Genomic DNA, 22,402 nt, shown 5'->3' on the forward strand with positions numbered 1-22,402 from the left:
GCCCAGCCCATATCCCTCCAAACCCTTCCTATTCATATACTCATCCACATGCCTCTTAAATGTTGCAATTGTACCAGCCTCCACCACTCCCTCTGGCAGCTCATTCCATACACGTACCACCCTCTGTGTGAAAAAGTTGCCCCTTAGGTCTCTTTTATATCTTTCCCCTCTCACCCTAAACCTATGCCCTCTACTTCTGGACTCCCCAGGGAAAAGACTTTGCCTATTTACCCTATCCATGCCCTTCATAATTTTGTAAACCTCTACAAGGTCACCCCTCAGCCTCCGACACTCCAGGGAAAACAGCCCCAGCCTGTTCAGCCTCTCCCTACAGCTCATGATGAGAATCTTCCTTTCTTCCAAGGTTCCTTACCCTGGAGAGTCCTGAATGCTCAGATATTGAACATGTCCTGGAAAAGAATGATAGATTTTTGGTTAACAGAGATTTGAGAGATAGTGTGCCAGGTGAAAGTGTGATTATAGATCCATTGGGATGATAGAGCAGGACAGAGTGGCTGAGATCACTCACTCCTGCTTCTATTTTCATGTACGACACAAGCTCCAGTTTGATGACACCTAGATAACGGCTTAATCTCGGATGGCTCTGTTATCACCGTCCATGAAGGTAATTCAGTCATCTCTGGGATTGGGATGGATACAAACTGCAGGAAAGCCAGCTCGAGACAAACTTTGAGAAAGTCAGGACTGCAGATGCTGGAGAGTCAGAGTTGAAAAGGGTGGTACTGGAAAAGCTCAGCAGGCCAGGCAGCATCATCGTTGACTCTCCTGCTCCTCGGATGCTGCCTGATCTGCTCTGCTTTTCTAGTGCCACATTTTTTAACTGTAGATAAACTTTACCTTTTATTAAACGTTATCTTCCAATTATGTCTGGGACAAGGCTTTGCACTAAGCTTCTAGATAGAACCATTTCCCAATAGTTGTGGTTGCCACATGATCTTGCATCATATAGACGATCTTATTTGCATGTTGACATTAACCCTTTATTGAATCAGATAGTGCGGAGAGTTGCATGTGTGAATGTGTCACCTGCAATGCTCTGTGATCGAGCCAGAGCCGTGGGCGGCACGGTGGCACAGTGGTTAGCACTGCTGCCTCACAGCGCCGGAGACCCGGGTTCAATTCCCGCCTCAGGCGACTGACTGTGTGGAGTTTGCACGTTCTCCCCGTGTCTGCGTGGGTTTCCTCCGGGTGCTCCGGTTTCCTCCCACAGTCCAAAGATGTGCAGGTCAGGTGAATTGCCCATAGTGTTAGGTGAAGGGGTAAATGTAGGGTTATGGGTGGGTTGCGCTTCGGCGGGACGGTGTGGACTTGTTGGGCCGAAGGGCCTGTTTCCACACTGGAATGTAATCTAATGTAATCTAATGTAATCTAATCTAATCTTACCACCTACACAACTGACCACGGCTTGTAGAGAGCAGTGTCTGCCAATTCCACCTGTTTGAGGTTACCCATCCCAACGTGGACAGGTAACAAGGTGCCCACACTCACATAAAACCTTCGAGCTCCAGTGAAATATCACTGAACTCAGGTCTACAATGTGGGGCCTTTGGGTTAAGGCCTTTCTATATCCAGGAATCAAATAAAATGTCCTGCTCAGACTTGGATAGTTTGTAAGACACAAGGAACTGAAGTAAGCCATTCAGTCCATTGACCCTACTCTGCCATTGAGTGAGATCATGGCTGATCTCAACTCCACTTCCTGCCTTTTTCCCATAACCCTTGATTTCCTTCCTGTTCAAAACGGTCTTTCTCAGCCTTAAATATTCGTAATGACCCAGCCTCCACACCCTTCGGTGGTAAAGAATTCTACAGAGTAATTACCCTCTGACAGAAGAAATTCCTCATCATCTCTGTTCTTAATTGGGGGGTTATTCGGTGATTATTCTTTTTGGTGATAGACTCTCCCACAAGGGGGTAACAACCTGCCACACCTAACTTGTCAAATCTCCTGAGAATCTTATCTGTTTCAATAAAGGTCACCTTTCATTCTTCTAAACTCCGTTGAGTACATGCCCAAGCTGCTCGACTTCTACTCACATGACAATCCTACCATAACTGGGATCGACTTGATCAACCTTCTCTGGACTGTCTCTAATGACAGCGTTATTTTTCATTTGATAAGGGGACCAAAAATGTTCCAGCACCGTACCTCACTGAAGGGAGAGTATCCCTTTCAAATCTGAGTTCCTTCAAACTAAAAGTAAAGACAATTTTCATCGCAGACCTCACCAGAGGCAGTTTCCTTGAAGAGACTAGAACCAGGTGTCACTGTCTCAGGCACAGGGTTAGAGTTTGTAGTTCTGTTTCAGGGGAATGGAAGGAGATGGAGAGCTATTTATTGTTCCTTTGGGGTGGGATCGATTGGAGCTCAAAAACTCTGTAAAGGTGCTTAGGTACAGGCTTCACAGTGGGCCAGTACAAGAATAGTGAACCAAAGGAGAGCAATTTTGCTGTTGGTAGCATCTTCTCCAAGTCTAATCAGCATTGCTTTCGAGTGTAATCCATATTGCTGCAGGTGTGAATGTTATAACCACTGTGCACACTGCTTACTGTGAATCTTGCATGACCAGCAGTTCTGAAGAGTCATAGTGGACTCAGGTTAATTCCTGGATTCTGGATTAGTGGTGCTGGAAGAGCACAGCAGTTCAGGCAGCATCCGAGGAGCTCCTGATGAAGGGCTTTTGCCCGAAACACCGGTTTTCCTGCACCTCGGGTTCATTCCTGATGAAGGGCTTTTGCCCGGAATGTCAGCTTTCCTGCTCCTCGGATGCTGCCTGACCTGCTGTGCTTTTCCAGCACTACTCTAATCTAGACACAAAACATTAACTCTCTTTCTCTATCCACCTGCACCTCGGGTTCATTCCCGATGAAGGGCTTTTGCCCGAAATGTCAATTTTCCTGCTCCTCGGATGCTGTCAGACCTGCTGTGTTTCTCCGGTATTGTCTGTGGCTTGTTAGGGGAACCATCTTACCCCTTCTATTCCTGAAACTATTTCAACACACTGCATTTTCTGCTTGAATATTTGATCAGATTTACCTGGTTCTCAATCTTTCACTTTGACTCTTTGCTCGTTTTTATTTTTCCAAACGTCTGTTTAAATTAATATTCTGTTCACCGCCACCAATGACCTGTTCTTTTCTCCATTGACACTGATTACATTCCTTGAGGAGAAAGTGAGGTCTGCAGATGCTGGAGATCAGAGATGGAAATGTGTTGCTGGAAAAGCGCAGCAGGTCAGGCAGCATCTAGGGAACAGGAGAATCGACGTTTCGGGCATTAGCCCTTCCTGAAGAAGGGCTAATGCCCGAAACGTCGATTCTCCTGTTCCCTAGATGCTGCCTGACCTGCTGCGCTTTTCCAGCAACACATTTCCATCACTGATTACATTCCAATAAGCGGTCTGTTGTTTCTTGACCCCTTTACCGACCACCCCTTACATTTATTGCAAATTTATTAAAATGTGTGTTTCTTACGCAGCCCTCAGTAATGCTCAATCTGAAATGTCACACTAGCCTTTTGGAGGGACAGATTCGGCCCGAGCAGCTAAATGCATTCCACCTTCATTATTTGTTGGTAACATATTTCTTCTTTTTATCACTCTGCTGGTGGGACTTTATGAGAACAAAATCCTCCTGCCATCATGCTTGCCCATTTTCTTCTAAGTAAGAGACCACTGGATTCGGGAGGGAAGGAAGGGATAGTAGCTAAATAGATGGGCAGACTGTCTCCACGATGGGATGTCGACAAATGCAGAGCTGTCTTCACACAGTCAACAAAGATTCTGTAAAATGCAGACAAAAATACGTCCATTCGCTTACTTTTGTACTGTAACATGTTAATCATTAATTTAATGATTCACCTCCCAAAGGCAATGTGATCTCTTAGACACAAGCCAACAGCACAGCAATTGGTGCTGTAATGTCCCGCTACCTCTGTATTCTCTTCACCATGGAGCATTTACATTTGCTGGAGAGGGGCTTTCAGTTTTGGTGTTTTGGAACCAACTTTGTCTTTTTGACGATAGGCACGGTTTGCGACATTCCTAAAGCAATCCGAAACACAGCTTTGTCTTCCCTACTGGCCGGTAATTGATCAACACTCGTCCCTTCTCGAGGCTTGGGGGAAATAATAGTGGGCTCCATCCTTTTGCTGTGTAACCTCTCCATGACTAACATGAGCAGCAGCTGGGACTTGCATCATCCCAAGGCCTTTCGCAGAGTAGGGAGCTTGATGTATGACCACCAGCCCCAGGATGACGATTCGCAGCATGTACCTGGAATAAGGAAGACACTTACTTCCTACAAAGTAAGAATGTAAAAAGGGTTGACCAGAGGTGGGTGCAGATTTGGAAATACCTTAAGGTTAGCAAGGCCAAAAAAAAAATGTAAGATGAGCATTGATGCTCTGATTTGGAGATGCCGGTGTTGGACTGGGGTGTACAAAGTTGAAAATCACACAACACCAGGTTATAGTCCAACAGGTTTAATTGGAAGCACACTAGCTTTTGGAGCGACGCTCCTTTATCAGGTGGTAGTCACCTGATGATAGAGCGTCGCTCTGAAAGCTAGTGTGCTTCCAATTAAACCTGTTGGACTATAACCTGGTGTTGTGTGATTTTTAACATTGATGCTCTGGACAGTCTTGTAATACAAATGTGGTGTCCCTATCTTTGGCAGAAGGTTCCAGTTCTGGCTGTGGGTTATGGTATGCTCTAACAGGCTGATTTTCTTTTAGCATTGAGAGTCACCTGTCAATCAATAGAACTGAAATATTAGAGAACCTGAGTTTCTCAGATTAGAATCCCTACAGTGTGGCCCATCAGTCCAACAAGTCCAAACCAACCCTTCGAAGAGTAACCCACCCAGACCCATTCCCCTACCTTTACCCCTGACTAATACACCGCACCTCCACATCCCTGAACACTTTGGGCAATTTAGGAATGGCCAATTCACCTGATCTGCATGTCTTTGGATTGTGGGAGGAAACTGGAGCATCCAGAGGAAACCCACGCAGATATGGGGAGAATGTGCAAACTCCACACAGTCACCCGAGGTGGGAATCGAACTCGGGTCCCTGGTGCTGTGAGTGCTAACCACCATGCCGAGTTTGAGTCCCACCATGGCACCAATACTGAAGAATATAGGGGAGGAATTAAGTACCATCACCATCTGTAAAGAAGTACTATGAGACAGTGTAATGGGTTAAAGGCAGATAAGTCTCCTGGCTCTGCTGGCTTCTTCCTAGGGTCCTAAAAGAGGGAGATACAGAGATAGTGGATGCATTGATTGTAAATTTCCAAAAATCATTGGATTCTGGAGAAATACCAGAGGATAGAAAACTGCTAATGTGACAACCCTACTGAAAAAGGGAAGGAGGGAAAAAGTGGGTAATATAGGCCTATCAGCCTAACATCTATTGTTGGACTGATTGATTGATTGATTGTTAGCATGTGTACTTTGTATGTTACACAGGCACATCATATCATACAAAGTGCATCAGGGTAGCAGAACACAGAGCAGAATACGGTATTACAGCTGCAGAGAGAGAGAGAGAGCTCAAAGGTAACATTTGCGAGGTCCATTCAAAATCTGATAGTGGGGTGGGAAGGTGGAGCGAAGCTGTTCTTGAACCTGTTCGTACGTGTTTTCAAACTTTTGTATCTTCTACCTGATGGAAGAGGGTGGGAGAGAGTATCACCGGGGTGGGAGGGGTCTTTGATGATGTTGGTTGCTTTTCTGAGGCAGTGGGAAGTGTGGGTGGAGTCAACGGATGGAAGGCTGGTTTGTGTGATGGACTGGACTGTAATTTCTTGCGGTCTTGGGAAAAGCAGTGATACCACGGTGTGATGCAACTGGAGAGGGTGCTTTCGATGCTGCATCTATAAAAAACTGGGAAGAGTCCTTATGTACATGCTGAGTTTCCTTAGCCTCCAGTGGAAGTAGAGATGTGGCATTGGAATCAATTGTGAAGGAAATCATGGCAGAAAATTTGGAAACTCATAATCTAATCAAGCAGCATGGCTTCATAAAAGAGAAATTGTTTTAGAGTTTTCTGAAGAAGTCTCAATTAAAGTGGATAGTTGGGAACCAGTAGATGTTTTGTCTTTCGACTTCCAGAAACCATTCGACAAGGTACCCCAATATAGGTTAAGACATAAGAGACAAAGGTGTTGGAAGTAGCATACTGGTATGGATAGAGAATTAGTTCACAGGCAAGAAACAGTAAGTGGGGATAAAGGGTTCCTTTTCAGGTTGGTGACCCATGACTGATGGTGTTCCACAGGGTATCAGGGCAGGGATTGCAACTGTTTACAACATAAGTGAATGACTTGGAGGAAGGAAGAACATGAGAGTACTGTAACCAGATTTGTAGACAATACACAAATAGGTAAAGGGGCCTGTTGTGAGAGGCCTGAGCACAGGGATATTAATGGGCAAGTGGAGTATCACTGGGAAAATGCTGTCCTTACCTGGTCTGGCCTCCATGTGACTCTGGACCCATAGAAATGGGCAACAAATTGTGTTCAGTTTTGGTCACCTTACTATAGGAAGGATTTTATTAAATTGGAAAGAATGCAGAAGAAATTTACAAGGATGTTGCTTGAACTCAATGGTCTGAGTTATAGGGAGAGGCAAGACAAGCTAGGACGTTTTTCTTTAGAGTGTAGGAGACTGAGGGGGGACGTTATAGATGTGTATAAGATCATCAGAGGTATGGATAGGGTGGATGCACTCAGTTTTTTTTCCCAGGGTTGGGGAATCGAGGACCAGAGGGCATCAGTTTAAGGCGAGAGGGGAAAGAATAAAAGGGAACCTGAGGGGCAATTTTTTTTACACAGAAGGTGGCACGCATATGGAATGAGCTGCCAGCAGAAGTGGTTGATGCGGGTTCATTAACACCATTCAAAGGGCATTTGGACAAATACATGGATAGGAAAGCTTCAGAAGGATATGGCCCAAGTGCAGGGAAATGGTGTTAGCATAGATGGCCATTTTGGTCAGTATGGGCCAGTTTGGGCCAAAGGGCCTGTCTCCGTGCTGTATGACTCTAGGTTGTTCATTTTAGAATAGGGAACAAAAGAGTGATATTATTTATTTGGAGAAAAGGTCCAGCAACACACTGGACTTTGGTGGGGGACTTGTGCACAAACACAGAAAGCTAGCACCCAGGGGCAGCAGGGAATCAGGAAGGGTTAATGGAATGTTAGCCCTTATTTCAAGGGGGTTGGTGTATAAGATCAGGGACGTCTTACTGCAGCTGTACAAGGTGCTGGAGAGACCACATTGGGAGTAATGTGAGCAGTTTTAGTCCCCTTATTTAAGGTAAGGTACCATTTCATCGGAGACAGCTCAGAGTCGGATGATCCCTGGGATGGAATGATTGTCTTATGAGCAAAAGTTAAACAGTTTGGGACTGTAGACTGTGGAGTTTAACAGAATGGGAGGTGGTCTTATTGAAACATATGGGATTGTTAAGGAGGCGGGACAGGGTAAATACTGAGAGGACGTTACCCCTCATGGGAGAGTCTAGGGCCAGAGGGCACCGTCTCAGAATAGAGGGGCACCAATTTAAGACTGAGATGAGGAGGAATTTCTTCTCTCTGAAGGTCATGAGTCTTTGGAAGTCTTTGCCACAGAGAGCTGTGGGGGCAAAGTCCTTGTGCATATTTAAGGCTGCGATAGATTGTTGATCAATAGGGGAATCAAGGGGTGGGATTATACACAGGAAAGTGAATGTGTGGAATGTCAAATTAGCCGTGATCCTATTGATTGGTGGAGCAGACTTGAGGGGCTGAATGGCCTACTCCTGTTCCTATTTTTGTGGTCTTATGACAAAGTCTTCTGAAGTTGGATTCAATAAAAATCTAGAATTACGAATCTAATGATGATCATCAAACCATTCTCGATTGTCAGAAAAACCTATCTGGTTCACTAATTAAGTTGCAGTCATAGAGTCGGAGAGGTGTACAGCATGGAAACAGACCCTTCGGTCCAACTTGTCCATGCCGACCAGACGTCCCAATCTGATCTGGGTCCTATTGGCCAGCATATTTCTCTAAACCATTAAAAAAAAGAAACAAACTGTGGATACTATAAATCCGAAACAATGACAGAAGTTGCTGGAAGAGCTCAGTAGGTCTGGCAGCGTCTGTGGAGAGAAATCAGAGTTAGCGTTTTGGGTCCAGTGACCCTTCAGAATTTCCTGAGCCCGAAATGTTAACTCTGACTTCCCTCCACAGATACTGCCAGACTTTTTCCAACAATTTCTATTTTTGTCCCTCTAAGCCCTTCCTGGTGATTAATTCTTTGCACTGACCAATTATTGACTGTAAGGCCGGTTAGCCCATCAAGTCTGCTGGACCATGCAGTGAGATCATGGCTGATCATCCTCAACTCAGGGGTTTCCTCTGGGTGCTCCGGTTTCCTCCCACAATCTTGGTTAGGTGAATTGACCACGCTAAATTGCCCATAGCGTTCAGCGATGTGAAGGTTAGGTGCATTAGTCAGGGGTAAGTATCGGATGATAAGGTAGGGGAATGGGTCTGTGTGGGTAACCTTTTGGAGGTTCGGTTTGGACCTGTTAGGCCGAAGGACCTGTTTACAGACTGTAGGGATTCTATGATTCCACTTTCCTGCCTTATCCCCATAAACCTTGATTCCTTAACTGATTAAAAATATTGACCATAGGACAGCCCACCCATTAAATTATGAAGGGCAGGATTGTGTTCTTGAAATGGGAGGCTCAGTCAGCAACTCTCCAGTGATGACTCCCTCCTGCAACATACCCCTCCTCCCCTGGCACTCACAACCGGCTGGCATGGGGCATGCATGTCTCTGAGCCTGACAACAGAGGCACCTTCTGAAGATGTGTGTAAGGGTGGAGTCCAAGTGAGGTGAAAGGTGCCCCTCCCTCTGCGTGGGGCCTGCCTGGAAAATTACAGTCAGTGCTGGAAAGGAACATTAATCAACCTCTTGTGAATTCAACTGACTATCTGCTGCTGGTTGACAATTAGTCGTTCCTCCTCTGACTTGGCTCTGCTGTTGTGGGGCAGCGAGACTGTATTGGCAAACCAATACGCGAGATGACAGTGCGAGCTCAGGCACGTGTCCACCTCGGCTCCTACAGCCCCTTGGTCTCCAAGGGTCCTGCCCAAAGGCTCAGTGACATTTCTCAAGGGAGCTTCAGTCAGCTTCAGATTCTGTTCCTCGCAACATGGACAGGGAAGGAGAACTTGGACAGACAGTCAGGAAGGGAGGTCCAGAGGCTGAGGAAAAGGTTTCAAAAATTCTCTCATGAGGCATGGGCATTGCTGGTTGGCCAGCATTTAGTGCTCATCCCTAATTGCCACTTGAGAAGGTAGTGGTGAGCTGCCTTCTTGAGCCGCCACTGTCTACATACTGTGGGTTGGCCCATAATGCCCTGAGGGAGGGAATTCCTGGATTTTGACCCAGTTAAGGAATCCTGCTCCTTGGATGCTGCCTGACCTGCTGTGCTTTTTCAGCACAACTCAAGCCTTGACTCTGATCTCCAGCATCTGCAGTCCTCACGTTCGCCTGCCTAATGTATTTTCAAGTCAGGATGGTGAGTGACTTGGAGGAGAATGTGCAGGTGGTGGTGTTCCCTTGTATTGTATCTGCTGTCCTTGTCCTCCTCGAGGGTAGACGTTGTGGGTTTGGAAGGTGCTATCTAAGGATTGTTAGTGAATTGCTGCAGTACATCGTGTAGGTAGTGTCCTTTGCTACTGAGCATCAGTGATGGATGGAATGGATGTTTGTGAGTGTGGTGCCAATGAAGTGCTCCACTTTGTCCTGGGTGGTGTGAAGCCTTTTGTGGAGCTGCACCCATCCACCCAAATGGTGTGCATTCCGTTACACACCTGACTTGTGCCTTGAGGATGGTGGACCAGCTCTGAGGAGTCAGGTGATGAGTTACTCGCCACAGTATTTCTAGCACCTCACCTGCTCTTGTAGCCATTGTATTTATGTGGTGAGTCTAGTTGAGTTTCTGGTCGATGGTAACCCCCCCCCAGGATGTTGATAGCGGAGGATTCAGTGATAGTAACACCATTTCATGTCAAGGGGCAGTGATTACATTGTCTCTTACTGGAGATAGTCATTGCCTGGCTTTGGTACAATTGTTACTTTCCACTTGTCAGCCCAAACCTGGAGATTGTCCATATCTTGTTGAACTGCTTCAGTGTCTGAGGAGTGAATGGTGCTGAACATGGTGCAATCATTGGCGAACATCCCTACTTCTGAACTTATGATGGATAAAGACTTTTGGAAAGCAAAGTGAGGGTCTTTAATTCAATCCGTCCTTTCATAGACCCTTCTCCCAAATTTTGGGTTTCATTCGTCACAATATGTTTGACTATAAAATCAAAAAACCTCTATTTGGGAGCCCTCGTGAGTTTCTTGGTGTTTTATTCTATTAAACTTCGCTATATAAATTGAATAAAAGCAAAATACTGCAGATGTTAAAGATCCGAAATAAAACCCAAACTTTACGGAGAAAAGTAGTAATTTATAGTCATACAGCACGGAAACAGATCCTTCGGTCCAACTAGTCCAGACCGACCATAATCCCAAACTAAACTAGTCCCACTTCCCTGCACTTGGCCTATATCCCTCCAAACATTTCGTATTCATGTACCTATCTAAATACCCTTTAAACGGTTGTAACTGCGCGCACATCCACCACTGTTCATTCCTCACGTGAATGTGTGTGTGTGTGTGTGTGTGTGTGTGTGTGTGTGTGTGTGTGTGTGTGTGTGTGTGTGTGTGTGTGTGTGTGTGTGTGTGTAGTGTGTGTGTGTGTGTAAACGTTGCCCCCCCCCACCATTTCTTTTTAAATCTATTTCCTCTCAGCTTAAAAATATATCCTGTTGTTTTGAACTCCAGACCCTAGGGGAAAGACCTTTGTTATTCACCTTATCTATGCCCCTCATGATTTTATAAAGTCTATAAAGTCACCCCTCAACCTCCTCTGCTCCAGTGAAAAATGTCACAGTCTATTTTAACATCTCAAACCCTCCATTTCGGCACCGCTTACTGTTTTTACTAATTTGAAGCACTTTGTAGTGGGAACAATTTGAGACGGTCGATTAAAGAGCATTTATAAAACAGTGATGGTCACGGCATTGCAGTGTATAATTAAGTGTATTTGGGAATCTGTCATTTTATCATCAAGTTACTAAACTGGGCTAATGGGATCATTTTGGCCTCCAGATGGATTTCAGTGACCTGCAAGGCTCATTTACCAAAACGTCATAGAATAACCGGTTAATAGTTATCGTAAAGAGGTTGTGTTTTGTATCAATATATAACAGGAACATTAGCATTCAGAGTCTGAACAGAGAAAACGGTCTGTCTGTACAAGAGAGATGTACTGACCACAAAGCCTAGGATGTACGAAAGCGTAACTAGAGGAGTTTTGAAGAATGTTGCTGTGGTCAGATCAAAATCACTCACGGTTAGAGGGAAACCTCCCCATCCAGAAATCGAGACTGTTATCCAAAGACAGATTCAAATTACATCAACGTAGCACCAAGCCATACCAGAGTGCTCCATGTCTGCCTGATGCTCAGACGGATTCTGATTGGGTACTTTCTGGACGTTTCCCTGCAGTCCTTCAGGAGTAGTAGTAACTGGGTGGTAGACTTGGTCTATATAGATTTCAGTAAGGCCTTTGAGAAGGTTCCACATGGTAGGCTGCTCTGGAACATTAGATCGCATGGAATCCAGAGGGAGCTGGCAAACTGGTACACAATTGGTTTGATGGTAGGAAGCAGAAGGATGCTGGTCAGACGGGAGGCCTGTGACTAGTGGAGTACCTCAGGGGTTCGGTGCTGGGCCCATTGCTGTTTGTTATCTGTATCAATGATTTGGATAAGAACGTACATGATTAGTAAGTTTGCAGATGACACTAAAATAGGAGGTATCATGGACAGTGAGGAAGGTTGTCAGGAATTGCAACAGGGTCTTGATCAGCTGGGGAAGTGGGCCGAGAAATGGCAAATGGAGTTTAATATGGATAAGTGTGTGGTCTTGCATTTTGGAAAGTCAAATCAAGGGAGGAGTTTCATGGTGAATGGTAGGGCCTTAAGAAGTGTAGTGAAATAGAGGGACTTTGGAGTTCAGGTGCATGGTTCTCTGAAAATGGAGTCACAGGCAGACAGGACAGTGAAGAAGGCTTTTGACACACTGGTCTTCATCAGTCAGGGCACTGAGGATAGAAGTTGGGAAGTTAAGTTATAATTGTACAGGACGTTGGTAAAGCCACACTTGGAGTATTGTGTTCAGTTTTGGTCACCTTGCTATAGGAAGGATGTTATGAAACTGGAAAGAGTGCAGAAGAAATTTACAAGTATGTAGCCTGGACTCAAGGGTCTGAGTTATAGGGAGAGGTTAGACAAGCTCGGACCTGTTTCTTTAGAGCGTAGGACACTGAAGGGGGACCTAATAGAGGTGTGTAAGATCATGAGAGGTATGGATAGGGTGGATGCAGTCAGTCTTTTTCCCAGGGTTGGGGAATCGAGGACCAGAGGGCATCAGTTTAAGGTGAGAGGGAAAGAATAAAAAGGAATCTGAGAGGCAATCTTTTTACACAGAAGGTGGTACACGTATGGAATGAGCTGCCAGCAGAACTGATTGAGGCTGGTACATTAACAACATTTAAAAGGCATTTGGACAAATACATGGATAGGAAATGTTTAGAAGGATAGGGGCCAAGTGCAGGGAAATGGGGTTAGCGTGGATGGACATTTTGGTTGGTCTGGGCCAGTTTGGGCCAAAGGGTCTGTCTCTGTGCTGTAGGACTCTTTAACTGTTTAAACTTAGAACCATAGAATCCCTGCAGTATGAAAACAGGCCATTTGGCCTAACAAGTTCATGCTGACCCTCCAAAGAGTATCCCACCGGGACCCATTCCCGAACCCTATCACTGTACATTTCCCCTGACTAATGCACCTAACTTTTAATTAAGGTTTGCTTTCCTTGCTCTCAGTGTTTGACAACAGCATAGAATCCCTACAGTTTGGAATCTGGCCATTTGAAGAGCATCCCACTCAGACTAATCCCCCTTATCCTATCCCTGTAACCCTGCACTTCCCATGACTAACCCACTTAGCCTGCATATTCCTGGACACTATAAGCAATCTACCATGGTCAATCCACCTGATCTGCACATCTTTGGATTGTGGGAGGAAACTGGAGCACCCAGAGGAAACCCACACAGACACGGGGAGAATGTGCAAACTCCACACAGACAGTCGCCTGAGGGTGGAATTAAACCTGGGTCCCTGGTGCTGTGAGGCAGCAGTGCTAACCACTGAGCCACTGTACCTTGCAGCCTGGTGATGGGTGAGGAACTCCAGTCAAAAGACTATTATAAATGTCTTCGTAAGTTCTACCAGTTGATAACGGTTGATCTTGATCCAGCTTGTTTTGATAAGGACTGTGCTGCTCTAATTTTATAATGAAATAGAGAGGGAGAGGGCTTTCAGACAGGGCAGTGGACAGAGTTGCCAACTCTCTCATTTTGGCCTTATATCTGCAGGAACTGAAGATTTAAAATCTCCTGAGCAACTGCTGTAAATAACAATCACGGTAGGGGGGAGGGAAAAACAGTATTTAGTGTTTTAAAAAATCCTGCATCCCTTCTGAGACCTTGTCAGGAATGAGCTTGCAGGAACGAGGGAAGGAAGCTATCTCTGGAGTAGCCGCTCGATGTTTATCTGGTGATGACGAGGTGTTTCTTATTCCATTGGGAATGATCAGTGGCTTGGTGATGGGCAGGGAGGGGCAGATGTGTGTTGAGTAACCGATCACAGTGTGCAGCTGGATGGAGGGATTAGAGTTTGAAGGTCGTGTCACGGTAACCTTCAGGGTTGGCATCTGGATGTAAGTGCCCGGTCAGTGTCTTGGCATCAGCAAAATGCTAATTCTGCCTCTCTGTGTTCACTCTGCAGTACAGGCGTGCTGTCACTGGGAAGTGGGAGAAGCTGATGTGACAGATGCCTCCGCTGGTCGACTGGCATTGCCCTGGCACTGAGACTGGCATTGCAGAATCGCTGACAGACGACTGAAGACTTCAGTTTGGGCACACAGGGGCTCCCTGTGCAGTGACCGCACCAGGACTGCAGACTCACAGCCAGTAGCGATGAGAGTGAGGAGCAAATATGCAATTATTCTGTTTTTTGTTGCTGCTCTTGTGATCATCGAGAAAGAAAACAATATTATTTCAAGGTAAAGCATTTTCCATCCATTTATAGATTCTCCATCTCGCATAATGGTAAGGTTTGTCAAAAAAGAATTGGGAGATACTTTGTCTGAACTGGACTAACCAGATAAATACAGTGTTGACAAGAGCAGGTCAGAGGTAAGAATTCTGCAGTGAGTAACTCACCTCCTGACTCCTCGGTGCCTGTCCACAAACAGAATCGAGGACGTTTATGGTTGTAAGCAGTCCTCAATCACATCAAGGGAGCTAGCTGTCACTCACGGGTTCCTGACACAGTGAGTCAGGGGCAGCCTCGCATGCCAGTCCAGGGGCTTGGACACTGTCAGTCAGCACTTGGAACGGTCAAAGTCAGGATGCTGTCCAGATACAGGGCGAGGTACTACATATCAGGCAACCTACAACCCATCTTGGGTCTTTCTGCTCCACTGTGGGGTTTTTTTCCACCTGGGAAAAGAGAGTGAGGTAGGTTGGGATTATGGGAGATGGAAGTGGGTGGCACAGCTGTTACAGTAGGTGGGGAGCTGTCCTGAGTGGGGAGCGCAGATGGCAATGCTGGGTTAGTGCTGTCAGAGGATGGGATCGAGTAAGGGAAGGTGTCCCTGGCAATGGGGAGAGCGGTAAACCACATGAGACTTGGTGGGAGGTGGGGGTGCGTTAGCAGAGGCAGAGTGAGTGTAAGGTATCAGAGAGAGAGAAGATAGTGAAATTCACATTCTTCCTGGCTGTTTCCAGCTCGACCCAAGTTACAAACTTGGACCAGGTTGGCAAGGTCTTCTTGCCCGTGGCCTCCCACTGCTGCTCCTTGGGGGGAGAAGGACACCGTGCCCCTGCAGCCTATCGTCCACCATGACTTCCAGGTCCCACAAAGCCTGGCAACAACCTTCCCTTCTCTGTCATGTCTGCACCAAATGTCAGGGGCAACCTTGGACCGATGGCACTTGCCCGGGTCCATGGCGGCCTTTTAAAGTGTCGGAGAAATTTGCCCAATAAAGCAGGGAGCACAGAAGCCAGATCGGATGAAATTGACGAGCTGTTTGTTACAAGTGATATGGCTGGGAGAGAAACTGACTAGGCTGACACAGCACTGACAGTCTGTGCAGGGAGATCAAAATTCTCCCCCTTGAGCTGAGGAAGGAGCCAGTTTTTATAATAATCCTGCACAATAAGGCTAATTAGAAATGGGGAAAATACAATGTACTGGGAGAAGGAATAATCTAGTTACAATGATGTTAATTGGAAAACAGTTATCGGATGCATGTCCTAATTCCTTACACAATGCAGCATCCTGACAGTTTCCATGGGCTTGGAGCTTCCGTTCCTCTTTGCAGTTAGGTGCTAACGTTCCCTCTGAAGTGGTGAGGTGCTTCCATTGTCTTGTTCTGGGAGCAATGCTTTTGCTGGTGCCTCTCTGTCTGACCTGCTGTTTGTGTGGCTTTGGGATAGCTGTGTCGCTCTGACATTGTTAGTGGGTGCTGGGAAGTGTATTCCCTTGTCTGCGGGTGCTGTCTAGTTCCGCTTGTCAGCCTGCTTGGTCCCTGCTGAGGCATTCTGGGTGTTTTTGGTACAGTTTGGCCAAGTTTGCTTTCGTGGGGCCTATTATGGGCTGGCAGGGTGGCAGATGTTTTCCCACATAAAGATGGCACCGGTGCCAGGGATGCTGGTTCATTCCAAGATATCCTGACAGTGGTGGATTAGTCCAGGTTACGGTGGTAGAATGAGGCCAGAACCAGACGATGGGGTCGCCGTAGTGACAGGCAGATAGTCAATGAGGTGAATTTGGGAAGATACGGTGAAGAGGTAACTGGCTAGGCCTTGCGAGGGAAACCCTTAATGAAACTCAGCGAAATTGACACTATGTAAAAGCTGCAGGATTCAGCCCCATGTCTTAGATAATGACATCTCCCATGACCACTTTATGTAACTGGTGTGCTTCCCACACAGAGACACTGCACTATTTACCACCCCAGCATTGGTTCTGCATTCCCTCCCCTGCTTTGAGCTGCTCTGAACTGACTCCCATTTGTCAGCTTTCAGCCACTGTCCATCTGAGCTGTCCGTTAACCCCCCCCCGAGGTCTAGAACTTTCTCTCCTCACTATCATTCTCAAGGTTTAGATCACCTGCACAATTGTTCATCACGGCTCCCAATGTTTCAGTCTTTTATCACTGATAATAAACAAGTACTGACCTATCACATGAACACCTTGTTGACCATTACTATTTGCTTCCGATTACTGAGGTAAGTTTTGGATCCAACTTGCTGCTGTACCTCAGATCACTCAGATTTTAAATTTTTGACCCAATCTGCTTTGTCAACAGCCTCAGGAAAACCCACACATGGACTGCATTAAAAGTGCTGTAAATGTTTGCCCTTCAGTATTGTCTGTCGCACATTTTCGGACATTGAGGTCATGGAATGAGTTCCAATTTCAACTTGTTATTTTAGTCCAATGAGTATTTCTCAACAAAAATGGTGGAAGTGAAATGTTGGAGTGAACCTTTTTGATGGGAAGGTGATGACCGTCATACTGAGTGACCAGGAGGAGAAAGCAGGGTCTGATTGGGTAGTGTTCCTGCCTACTTCCTAACCCATGCTCAACTTATGGTGGGTTGGAGTGGAAAGAGAACAAACCCTCCCTCAATGTCAGCAAAACGAAGGAGCTGGTCATCGGCTTCAGGAAGCAGAATGGAGGACACACCCCTGTCTGTTTCAATGGTGCTGAGGTGGAAGTGGTCGAACGTTTCAAGTTCCCAGGAGTAAATATCAACAACAATCTGTCCTGCTCCACCCCACATCGACGCTGCAGTTAAGAAGGCACACCAATGCTTCTATGTCCTCAGAAGGCTAAGGAATTTGGGCATATTCACAATGATTCTTTATCAAGTTTTATTGATGGACCATAGAAAGCATCCTATCCGGATGCGTCACAGCTTGGTTTGGCAACTGCTCTGCCCAGGATTGCAAGAAATGACAGAGTCGTGAACACAGCCCAGTTCATCATGCAAACCAGCCTCCCATCTATTGACTCCACCTGTACTTCCCACTGCCTCAGGAATGCAACATTTGTGGGCGGCACTGTGGCACAGTGGTTAACACTGCTGCCTCACAGCGCCAGAGACCCGGATTCAATTCCCGACTTAGGCTGTGTGGAGTTTGCACATTCTCCCCGTGTCTGCGTGGGTTTCCTCCGGGTGCTCCGGTTTCCTCCCACAGTCCAAAGATGTGCAGGTCAGGTGAATTAGCCATGCTAAATTGCCCATAGTGTGAGGTAAAGGGGTAAATGTAGGGGAATGGGTGGGTTGCGCTTCGGCGGGTCGGTGTGGACTTGTTGGGCCGAAGGGCCTGTTTCCACACTGTAAGTAATCTAATTTAATCACCCCTCCCACTTTCTTCCACCCTCTTCCATTGGGCAGAAGTTACAAAAATCTGAAAACACACCCCCACAGATTTAAGAACAGCTTCTTACCTGCTGTTATCAGACTTATGAACAGACCTCTCATATATTAAAGTTGATCTTTCTCTGCACCTTCTCTGTAGCTAGAACACTATATTCTGCATTCTGTTCTATTACCCTGATATACTTATGATTTGTCTGGAAACACGCAAAACAATACTTTTCACCGTATTTCAGTACATGTGCCAATAACAAATCAAATCAAATGATCCTATTGATTGGTAGAGGCGCCTTGAGGGGTTGAACAGCCTACTGTTTGTCCCTATTTCTGATGAGTTTAAGTTACAGATCTAGCTGGATCAATTTAAAGGTATAGCAAAATTGAGGGGCTGAATGGCCTCATCCTGTTCCTATCCAAACTGAAGCCTTTTCCCATTCCTACTGTCAGTGTGAGCCCTTGATATAGACCACACAGATGTGCTATAGACAGTAAGGCTGCTTGAACCAGGAGGATGTTGATGAACACATTTTATTTGAACAACTTCAGTAAACCGTGACTGAAACTAATTTACTCAAAAGATGTGGTGAAAGGCACACCCTTAGCGTGAGCCTTTACACTTCCTTGTTCAGATACCACTTGACTCATTGTGGTAAATCAACTAGGAGGAAGTGAGGACTGCAGATGCTGGAGATCAGAGCTGAAAAATGTGTTGCTGGAAAAGCGCAGCAGGTCAGGCAGCATCCACAGAGCAGGAGAATCAACGTTTTGGGCATGAGCCCTTCTTCAGGAATTCCTGAAGAAGGGCTTATGCCCGAAACGTCGATTCTCCTGCTCCTTGGATGCTGCCTGACCTGCTACGCTTTTCCAGCAACACATTTTTCAGCTCTAATTGTGGTAAATGTCAATCATTGTTTGGTTTATGTTCAATGTAACCTCAATCTATCAATTTATTCCAGGATTAACACTAGTCTATCAATAGATTCCATTTGGAATACCATGTGTCCAGAATTTATTTTTCTCCTCATTAACGAGGCCAGTATTCATTGCCTGTCGCTAGGCAGATTTCTCTATCCAGTTTTATTCTTAGACATTACTTTAGTGGAGAATGTATAGTTACACCTGTGCACAAGCCATTTGGCTCTCAGTTTGCATATCTTCAAACAAATACAATGAGATTTGAAATCACAGATAGCTGCATTAGTAATCACAGGATGTAACCACGAGATTGTCTTAACTCTCAAGGATTCATCACCTATTTGCAACAATTGCAAGTTGCAGCAGTTGATCAATCTGTGTTCAAAAGTAAAATGGGAAGTGTTTGCAAGTGGCTTGCAAGTGTTAGACCCAAGGGGGAGACATACAATTTGGCCAGAAAAATACAACAGACCTGAGGAGTGGCAGCACTTTAGAATTCAGGAAAGTAAGACAAAAAGGAGCCATTAAGAAAGGGAAAATGGAGTTGGAGCTTGTGAGGAACATAAAAACCGACTGTAAAAGACAAATGTAGATCTTTCACGATGAGGAACAGAGGAATTTATAATCAGGAGCAAAAAAAAAATGGCTGACCAACTAAATACCATACTTTGGTTCTGTGTTTACAAAGGAGGAGATAGATAGTGTACCAAAGGAACCCAGGGTTTAGTGACAAAGTCAGTATTATTTAGAAAATGGGGTTGGGCAATTGAAGGCAAATAAATCCCTCGGGCCTGATAATCAATATCACAGAGTACTGGTGGACCCAGACAGAGGGGATGCATTGGTGGTCATCATCCAAGGTTCTATAGAGTCTGGAACAGTTCCTACAGAATGGAGGGTACCACATTGCTCTCAGAAAATATCCCTGATGCCTCTATGAATTTGTTATTGTAGCTACTGTTTTCCAATGTGATTAACCTAATCAACATGAAGCTTAATTATCCATAATTAATGCTCTGTTCTTTTTACATGCTCCTATTATTTGTTAGTTTGTAGCCTTTCCCATAGACTGGTTACAGTTTGGAGGTCTGTTCACGACTCCTAGCAATGTCTTCTTTCCCTTCCTGTTTCACCTCCGTCCAAATGGAATCTAAACTGCCTAGATTGACTCTCACAACTGTCCTCATTTCATCTCTTATTAGCAGTGCTACCTCACCTCCTTTCCATCCCTACTGTCCCCCCGAAATGTTAAATATCCCTGAATGTTAAGTTCCAGTTCTGATCCCCTTGTATCCATAATGGCGATGAGCTCATTTTCATTTACCTCGCTTTATGGCTTCAGTTCATCCACCACATTCCAAACCATTCCTGCATTAAGATATAAAGGTCATTCCATCATGAAATTTCCCTACATTCGTTCTGGCTTCTTGGTGCAATGTGACATTCGCTCATCCATGCTGCCCTGATCTCCAAAACAGAACTTGTCTCATTTGCTTGTGTTTGGCCCATTTCCCTTTAAACATTTCCTATCCATGTAGTCTTTTAACTGTAATTGCACCCACCTCTAGCACTTCCTCTGGCAGTTCATTCCACACATGAACCACCCTCTGCATGGAAAAAATTGCCCCCTCAGGTCTCTTTTAAATCTTTCCCCTCTCACCTTAAACCTGAGCCGTCTGGTTACACTTTCAGTCTATTCTTTTTAATTCCTGGTAACCATCAGCCCCATCACTAGCCTGCAGTTTTACACTTTACCTTTGACTTTCGAATTTTCCATGCAAATGAATCCATCCCTCACCTCCGTTGTTTTTCCCGAACGCACAGTTAATTGTTGTTATGCCACCATAGTCTTCCCAGACCATAGGGGCCGCTCTGTCATTGGAGAGACAAACAACTGGTGGTGATTTAACCTGAGGGCCATCATACCTCAGGTGAGGGAAGAGGTTGAGAAGGACAGTCCTTCATGGTAACCTCATGGGTATTGAACCCACGCTGTTGGCATCACACTGCTCTGTGAACCAACGAACCAGTCAACTGAGTTAATTGAGTTCAGAAGATCAAATGCTTTTCCTCTATTCATGCAGAGATCTGCTTTATTTTTCAGGGTTTCCGACAAGCTAACGTTGAAATTCCCGCCGGTTGACTTGGTGGGGTTTAACAGCAGCATTTCAGCCCGGGCCCTGACGGAGAATGACTCCCTTCTCGCTGGCACCAGCTCGTCTGTGCTGAACTGCGCATCGCCACGGGCGGCCGTCAAGTGGGAGGACTTGGGTGGGCCTTCGGGCAGGAGGCACCTCATCCTGATGGCGACGACCAGGACCGGCTCGTCCTTTGTGGGCGAGTTCTTCAACCAGAACAGCGACATCTTCTACCTCTTCGAGCCCCTGTGGCACGTGGAGAGGACGGTGACATTTGAGCCGAAGGGCGCCAACGCGGTGGCCTCGTCCATCGTCTACCGCGACGTGGTGCAGCAGCTGCTGCTGTGCGACCTGTACGTGCTGGAGAACTTCCTGCTGCCCATGCCCGAGCGCCACGTCACCGCCTTCCTCTTCCGGCGCGGCTCCAGCCGCTCACTGTGCGAGGGCGCGGTCTGCACGCCACCCAAGCGTGGGGGCGGCGGCTCCAGTGAGCGCTTCCCGTGCCGCCTGCGCCGCTGCGGCCTCCTCAACCTGACGCTGGCGACGCAGGCCTGCCGCCAGAAGCAGCACGTGGCCATGAAGACGGTGCGCCTGCGGCAGCTGGAGTTCCTGCGGCCGCTGGTGGAGGACCTGCGTATCGACCTGCGGGTCATCCAGCTGGTGCGCGACCCCCGCGCCGTGCTGGCCTCCCGCATGGTGGCCTTCCCCGGCAAGTACGAGGCCTGGAAGAAGTGGGCCGATCAGGGGGTGGTGCCCGACGACGAGGAGCTCGCCAAGCTGCGCGGCAACTGCGAGAGCCTGCGGGCGTCGGCCCAGCTAGGCCTCAGCCAGCCCGCCTGGCTCAAGGACCGCTTCCTGCTGATGCGCTATGAGGACGTCGCCCTGGAGCCCGTGAAGCGAGCCCACGAGATGTACCGCTTCGCCGGCATCTCCATCACCCCGGAGGTCAAGAAGTGGATCCACATCAACACCCAGAGCTCTCCCGGCAGTGACAACCTCTACTCGACGCACAAGAACTCCTCGGAGCAGTTCGAGAAGTGGCGGCTCGCCCTGCCCTTCAAGATCGCCGAGGTGGTCCAGAAGGTGTGCGAGCCCACCATGAAGCTCTTCGGCTACAAGCTGGTCAGGGACGCGGAGACTCTGGCCAACCGCTCCGCCAGCCTGCTGGAAGACAGGAGACACTTTGGGATGGCTTAACCCGGGGAGGCGGGTGAGGGTTGAAGGGGTGGGAGGGTGGCAAGGTTGGCGCAAGTGGGGGTGGAGGGGCAACTGGGGAAAGCCAGGCATCTGGCCGGTGACTGGCTGGAAACCGCAGCATAATTCGTAGACTTTCAGATTCCTGCTCTGACTTCCTGCAACAACACAACACAATAAGGTGCAGGACAAACCCGAGATGTGCAATGGTCTTTTGGAGGCACCCGCAAATTGTGAAACAGACGCCAGAAAAACAGTTGACAATGGGAACACAGATTTATTAATCACATACAAAATGAGAGATTTATTTATTAAGGAGAGAAAAAAAAATATTTTTATGACTTGATTTTATAAAGATTTAGTGTGGTGTTAGAGTAGGGGTGGGACACAGACAAACTTAATCTTATTTGTATTGAATTTTGCCTTTAGATTGAATTATCGAATTATAGGAAAGGGCTTGAATTCACTTCAGTTTTAACTTATAGAATATTTTAATA

At 46.6% G+C, this 22,402-nt stretch overlaps 1 protein-coding gene across 7 annotated transcripts in view; it reads left to right on the forward strand.

Annotated features, from left to right (window-relative positions):
* Window positions 1-21,915, forward strand: part of LOC122541698 (carbohydrate sulfotransferase 3-like) — a 114,617-nt gene extending 92,702 nt beyond the window's left edge. For 5 of the 7 annotated variants that reach the window (XM_087982390.1, XM_087982392.1, XM_043678587.2 and 2 more), the window contains exons 2-3: window positions 13,992-14,268; window positions 20,678-21,915. In XM_087982390.1, the coding sequence (XP_087838516.1) occupies window positions 14,183-14,268; window positions 20,678-21,908 (1,317 nt within the window). In that variant the 5' untranslated portion in view covers window positions 13,992-14,182 and the 3' untranslated portion in view covers window positions 21,909-21,915. The remainder of the gene's footprint in view (window positions 1-13,991; window positions 14,269-20,677) is intronic. The other 2 variants (XM_087982394.1, XM_087982393.1) reach the window with 1 other exon arrangement.
* The last annotated feature ends 487 nt before the right edge of the window (window positions 21,916-22,402 follow it).

The sequence above is a fragment of the Chiloscyllium plagiosum genome, unplaced genomic scaffold, assembly GCF_037043375.1.
Source record: "Chiloscyllium plagiosum isolate Xiang-an unplaced genomic scaffold, Cpla_swu_hap1 HiC_scaffold_43, whole genome shotgun sequence".
Taxonomy (NCBI): Eukaryota; Metazoa; Chordata; class Chondrichthyes; order Orectolobiformes; family Hemiscylliidae; genus Chiloscyllium; species Chiloscyllium plagiosum.